This window comes from Drosophila grimshawi, unplaced genomic scaffold (genome assembly GCF_018153295.1).
Source record: "Drosophila grimshawi isolate 15287-2541.00 unplaced genomic scaffold, ASM1815329v1 contig_1367, whole genome shotgun sequence".
NCBI lineage: Eukaryota > Metazoa > Arthropoda > Insecta > Diptera > Drosophilidae > Drosophila > Drosophila grimshawi.
This window is the reverse complement of record NW_025062889.1, coordinates 12970473-12977344: the sequence shown is the minus strand read 5'-3', so window position 1 is coordinate 12977344 and position 6872 is coordinate 12970473. Positions and strand designations below refer to the sequence as shown.

Below are 6872 nucleotides of genomic sequence, written 5' to 3'. Positions count from 1 at the left end.
AGGCTTAAGTGCAGAGTTCGTAATACCATTTTCTTTTCTTTTATAGTAAGAACAAAAATAGATCCTTTCAATACATTGAACAATTCGTTTGTATATTGTATATAAATATATATATATATGGTTGACTTATTTACAATTGAATATGAATTTTTTTTCAGACATATGCAAGTTATATGTAATTGTTAGTGCAATACTACTTCTAACTCAAAAGGATATTCTCTTGAGTTGAGACCTTGTCTGAAGAGCTGTGTATGCTGCCAAGCCACGTCACCTTTGCCACCGCTTAATTTGGCTACAATCTGGAATTCACTGGCGTTTTCGATGCACTGGTTGCCATCGTTGGTTTCCACGCTCACAATTATTTTGCCCTCGCCAAAGGTTTTCGTTTCGAAGATAAGTTTATAGGATTTCACCTTAAGATTTGTTTTGGTTAAATTAAATTTCCAAATGATTTCAGCGCTGTCCGTATCCTCTGCAAAAAAAGAAACGATTTTGTTAGTTTTTGATGAATGGTTAATTAGTTAGGGGGGGTTTACCTAAGCGCGCCAAATAGGCCATTTTCCAGTCACGCTCTACCTTGCGAAAAATATTCTTCGACGCAAATTGAGCACTCTGCCATGTTTTGTATGTCTCGAGCACGTTCACCCGTTCGCCATCTATCAAAAGAAGATAATCGATCGTCAGTGCGAATAGATAACAATTTTGGGCCACTAATGTGGCCTGGTCTGTTAAATACCTTTGGTATATCGTTCGTACATATCGTTGGCACAGCTGTAGCGTAGATTTAACTGACGCCGCTCCAGCTCGGTGTCGTTTGGCGTGAATACGAAAATCTGCAATTAAATAATCATGATCATGTAGACAATTAAGCAGGCAATTACATTGGCGCGCTGCTGCTGACTCACATTGGTGAATGTGTGTTCACCTCGCGACTGTCGCCACGACAAGCTGCCCGAGCTTCTGCCCTTCAGCTCACTCTCCGTTGGGGTGCTGTGCAAGTTGAAAATGTGTTAAGAACAGCTTTAGCTACAACAACAAAGAACAACAAAAAGAATCAATGCATACCGTTCCACGGTCATTGAGATGACCTCGAACATGTTACGCTGGCTTAGGAACTTTTTGCGTTCGACAGTTGCGAATTGCTGACGCTTTGTTCTAATCATATTCAGCGTATCGATGAGCTCTTTCTCAGTGCAGAGTTTACGTATCTGCAGTATTTGCTGATGATTGTTGGTATATCGCCAGGTCACGTCCTGTGCATCATCGCGGGAGTAGCCAAATACATAGTCAATGCTCCGCTTCCAGCCATGCTGATACATCAGCGGCGAGTCCACCACATTGTCCGATGGATCGACATGCAGCCAGCGCATTTGCGTCTCTGAGTAGACCTCAGTCCACACATGATCGAAGTGGGAGTGCACTAACCGCGCATCGTAGTCCAGACAACGGCATAGGAATGTAAAACAATTGGCGAACTCCCCGCAGCGCCCCTTGCGCGATACCAAAAGCTGCGAAATGTCATTGTAGCGATGGAATTTGGTTTCTTGGCCACAACAAAAGGTGACCTCGACACGGACTTCACCCTCGGTTTGGGTACGACGCAATTTGCCATCTTCACTGCCGCACACCTGACACGGTATGTTATTGACCCACTCAAAGAACTCCGTCTTAAACCAATTAACGAGTTCCACAAGCAACAAATCACGTATGCATGGCTCCTTTTCTTGACACTCGCCTGAGCAGATCAGCTCCTGCATGGCGACGAGCTTACAGCTGGCATTTGTTGTCAGCTCATCAACGGGTATTAGACTGCGACCGGTGGCCAGCAGCGCCTCATCCTCGTACTGCATAACGGCATCGCTGTACAATTCCAGAGACTGCAGGAATCGGTTCGGTGTGCGCTAAACATGAAGGTGGATCATTAAAAATTGTTATTTGTATGTCAATTATTTACCCTAGTCGCTTATTTGAAATATAGTGTAGGTTCATTAGTTTCTTCATTTTTTGTACGTTCAGCAATCAGAATAATTTGAACAATGGCCTAATACAAATATACTATACATAAATTATAATTGTATACTAACCAGCACTCGTGGAAAGGTAATGCGTTGTTTATAGGGCACTGAAGGTTGAATGAACAAAGGCGTTGCACATACAGCTGCCATTTCGCGGCGTGATGTTGACACAGGCTTTGCATGAGCATTAAATGGACCTAGAAAATAGGAAAAAGAAAAAAACATTTACACATCAATTGAAATGATTAAGATAAATATCTGATTTAGTTACTTTTTGGAATTGCGCCGTTTAGCCATGCCTCCCGCCGCTTGCTTAGGACGTCTTTGTATTTTTGTATTTGCTGCAGCGGCACCTCGCTTGGCAGCGTGTACACGTTGGAGCTTGGCGTGCGTCTGAAACCGATTGCAATGAGCAGCGGCTCGCTGCCTGGCAATGAGAGCAGTTTCTCCTTGATCGCCTTGTTCTCCAGACGTATGGTGCGAAACTTGAGGTTATTTGGCTGACTGAGCACATTCTCCAGCAAGACGAGCAGTATGCGAGCCGCCTCCAGATACTGTTGTTGCTGTTGCTCTGTGGATGTCGCCCGCTGTGGCTCAATCAGCTCCACGCATTCTAAGTTAATGTCGACCATGTTGACGAAAGCACGGCGCCTATCAAATAAGTCGCAATGCCGCTTTCGATTTCGGGTGGTGTTGTGTGTTGTGGTTGGGTGGGTGGCTGTAGCTAGACTAGAGAGGAGCTATTTGTTGTGAAAATATATCGAAAGCGTTTCATTAATTAAACAAAGAATGTATATTGCACATTAAAATCAATTAAGAATTAAGAACACAAAACAACAACAAACACAACAACTCTAGATCGGCGGCTTAGGCAGCTGTTTTCCTCCATCGCTTATCGATAGACATTGGCATTTGGCATTTTCTGTTTGGTATTTTTGTATGAGGTGGCAACGCCAATTCAACGGCGAGTTTCAACCACTTTTGAAAAAAGTAGGCGTCGGTTCAATTGTGAAGCGTCAGTCATTGTGTGAAGTTTGCGCAGCGGAGAATTTGTTAAGACAAAAAACTACATTCGTCTCTTATATTTCCTTAAAAGGTAATAAATTCAGTCTTTCTTTGTGCGTGTGCGTCGTCTGAGCTGAAGTCTGTACATCGACATCGACATCGACGGCAGTCTGAGTTTGTCATTTCAAGTGTACATATTTTGGCGTGTGCCTTTTCTCATCTCTTTCCCACAGAAAACTAATAAAACATCAGAATAATGTGTGACGAAGAAGTTGCTGCATTGGTTGTCGATAACGGTTCCGGCATGTGCAAAGCCGGCTTTGCCGGTGATGACGCACCACGCGCCGTTTTTCCATCAATTGTCGGTCGTCCCCGTCATCAGGGCGTAATGGTCGGCATGGGCCAGAAGGACTCTTATGTGGGCGATGAGGCGCAGTCGAAGCGTGGCATCCTCACACTCAAATATCCCATTGAGCACGGTATCGTGACCAACTGGGATGACATGGAGAAGATATGGCATCACACCTTCTACAATGAGCTGCGTGTGGCACCTGAGGAGCATCCCGTCCTGCTGACCGAGGCTCCCCTCAATCCCAAGGCTAATCGCGAGAAGATGACTCAGATCATGTTCGAGACATTCAACACGCCTGCGATGTATGTAGCCATTCAGGCTGTGCTCTCCTTGTATGCCTCCGGTCGTACTACTGGCATTGTTTTGGATTCTGGTGATGGTGTTTCACACACCGTGCCCATCTATGAGGGTTATGCCCTGCCACATGCCATTTTGCGTCTGGATTTGGCTGGTCGCGATTTGACCGACTATCTGATGAAGATCCTGACCGAGCGCGGCTACTCGTTCACCACCACCGCTGAGCGTGAAATTGTGCGCGACATCAAGGAGAAGTTGTGCTATGTCGCTTTGGACTTTGAGCAGGAGATGGCCACCGCCGCTTCCAGTTCATCGCTGGAGAAGTCCTATGAGCTACCCGATGGACAGGTCATTACCATTGGCAACGAGCGTTTCCGCTGCCCCGAGGCTCTGTTCCAGCCCTCATTCCTGGGTATGGAGGCATGTGGTATTCATGAGACTACCTACAATTCAATCATGAAATGTGATGTCGATATCCGTAAGGATCTGTATGCCAACACTGTGCTCTCCGGTGGCACCACAATGTATCCAGGCATTGCTGACCGCATGCAGAAGGAGATCACAGCTCTAGCTCCGTCCACCATGAAGATTAAAATTGTTGCGCCACCAGAGCGTAAATATTCCGTCTGGATTGGTGGCTCCATTTTGGCCTCTCTCTCCACATTCCAGCAGATGTGGATTTCGAAGCAGGAGTACGACGAGTCTGGCCCATCCATTGTTCATCGCAAATGCTTCTAAGTTGCAAAAAAAAAAGAAAAAGAATGCTGCAGCCGTTGGGCGTGGTTCTGTCTGCTACAAGCCTCCTACCCAAAAAAAACTGCCATTGATTTCCATTCAGACAAAGGGCAAAGGGTGGATAAAAAAATACCAACAGCATGGCGAGACAGGACATGCACCAACAGAAATAGCAACCAAATCAACAGCAACAAAGATAAACTAATCTATTTTTTTTCTAACAATTTTATACGAAGTCATACCACATACACTATTACACATAAGCAATAAGCTCTTTTTTATGTTCTATCAAAATTCACGAGTTCATACGCACACATTGGTATTATAAAAGTAATCATATTTGGCATTAAACCTCCTCAAGCATTCCAACATGTATCGACATATATATGTAATACACATACCCAAAAAAATATGAAAACTAAAACGTATTTGTAACCGCTTCAAAACAATAAAAAGCGATGAAGAACTGAATATGGCTAAACGACTTTTTTTATGTCTTATTAATATAGTTGTTGTTTCTGTTATAACCTGAACTGATTAAAAATAGGGAAAATGGGTATGATGAAGTTGTGCAAAAGCATGTCAATGGCAGAAGGACATAAAGTATATATTCTTGATCAGGATTAACAACTTAGTCGAACTAGGCGAAGCGTGTTTCATTTTGAATACATTAGGCCTACAATATTGTTGTATCAAAACCCTTAGTACTGGGTATTTCCTAGTTGAGCTTTCTTGGTTATAGCATTCTAACTAGTTTCATGCTTCAAATGACTAACACTTAAAACTCATGGAAATAATATTTGTCATCGCGCGAGCGTTGACGATAAGGCGCTTACTAATGCTGTGTTAAGCAAATATCGGTTGATATTTTCCTAAAAATAAACAAACGACTTCATACAGGCACGTACATATTTTGCAGGAAGTCTTTGATAAACAAATGTTTAATTCATCTCAACTGCCACTGTTGTTTGTGTGGCAAATGCGGGACAAGTTTCAGCAGCGGTCATCGTTTGGTGGCTTATCAGCGGAACGGACCGCACCCCTTGCCGGCATACTTCACATGATCGATTGCAAACACCAAAACAGCTGTTGGCACTATCGTTTACCTTATAAGGCAATAATATGCACTACATATATGTATGTACATGCACGGCTGTACAATCGTAGTTTGTGCCCGAATTAATCAACAACTGCAAAATCGAAAACAATAGCGAGCAGCCAGTCAACGCTCTGCATGACTGACTCACCCACAAACATTGGAAAACGGAATCGTCATCAAGTGGTATTGTGTGTTATTTTTTGCTGTTTGCCTGCTTGACCACATGTTGTGGAATACACACACCCAGTGTCATGGAGAAGGGGGAGCGGAGTTCTGTGATAGACTGGCGAAAAAATACACAGACGACATTTTAGGCAGGGCTTTCAATGCGTTTGTTTTTGTTTTGCCTTAAAAAAAAAGTCGCATTGACCAAATTCAATCAACTATTGAACAGTTTTGTGCCTCACACGCCCAAATATGGGGCGTGGCAAACACATACATACATTTAAATGTCGCAATGTTAAGATCAAAAGCGTTTGCCTTTTAAAAATACATATATACTTGCTTATATATATCATCAAATTGTCAAATGGTTGCATATATTTTTATTATACATTTTCGAAGTACACATATAATTCAAAACTATTTTTGTATATATATATATACCATATATTTATGTGTATAGGTGTGTTTACAGAAATCGTTTATTGCAATCGTTATACATATGTTTTTAATTTACTCGCCATCAAATTTTGTGTATGTGTTTCTAACAAGCAGATTTCATACTTGCATATTTTAAATGACAACTTTCTAATTAAAATGCAAATATTCACATTTTCAAATATATTCCACAAATATTTTAAGGGTTCTTCATAAATGAACTCTCATTAATCTTAAAAGTCTGTGTCACGAACATATTTGAATACAATTGGAAATGATTATTACTTATTTTGATTACAAATGCTTTTATTTGTATTTTCGTATTTTTGTGCATTATATGTAGAAGCAAACGTATAATGGAAAGCATTTTGATATATACTAGATAAGAACACATATATAAGTACTTAAGTTAGCATTATAAAATCAGCCTTCAATTCATGCATTCTTGGTTTAGATGTACGTAGATTGGGTATTTAAATTATTTGGGTCATAATGTGTTCATAGCTGAAATCATTTTTATTGCACTTCTTTCAAAACTGAAAACAAATTATGATTGGGTTTAAAGAAAAAATTGGAATTATTAGATTTAAGTAATACTCACCAAAAAATAAATAATAATACAAATAAAAATCAAATGCACTGGAAAATAAAAAAATAAATGAATATTTTGGAACTCTTGAAACTTCCACAATTGATTTTTTTTTTTTATAAATTACGATAATAAATTTTATTTTGATGTTTTTGTTCTAAATGTACATGGATTTGTGTG

The 6872-nt window shown here is 40.9% G+C and overlaps 2 protein-coding genes across 3 annotated transcripts; one reads left to right on the top strand and one right to left on the bottom strand.

Moving 5' to 3' along the window:
* Positions 1 to 62: 62 nt before the first annotated feature.
* LOC6560753 (peptide-N(4)-(N-acetyl-beta-glucosaminyl)asparagine amidase) lies at positions 63 to 2856 on the bottom strand. Its single transcript, XM_032735509.1, has 7 exons — positions 2287 to 2856; positions 2085 to 2212; positions 1066 to 1901; positions 906 to 990; positions 737 to 833; positions 537 to 656; positions 63 to 472 (listed from the first exon to the last, which is right to left on the bottom strand). The coding sequence occupies exons 1-7, from the start codon at positions 2645 to 2647 to the stop codon at positions 183 to 185; spliced, it is 1917 nt and encodes a 638-aa protein (XP_032591400.1). The 5' UTR covers positions 2648 to 2856; the 3' UTR covers positions 63 to 182.
* A 119-nt stretch (positions 2857 to 2975) lies between these two features.
* Positions 2976 to 4875, top strand: LOC6560454 (actin-5C). Of its 2 annotated transcripts, none has more exons than XM_001986611.2 (2): positions 2976 to 3111; positions 3254 to 4875. In XM_001986611.2, exon 2 carries the CDS (start codon positions 3277 to 3279, stop codon positions 4405 to 4407), a length of 1131 nt encoding a protein of 376 aa, XP_001986647.1. In that variant the 5' UTR covers positions 2976 to 3111; positions 3254 to 3276; the 3' UTR covers positions 4408 to 4875. The 2 variants fall into 2 exon arrangements, with proteins under 2 accessions (XP_001986647.1, XP_032591401.1); XM_032735510.2 differs by having other exon boundaries at positions 3073 to 3194.
* Positions 4876 to 6872: the final 1997 nt, after the last annotated feature.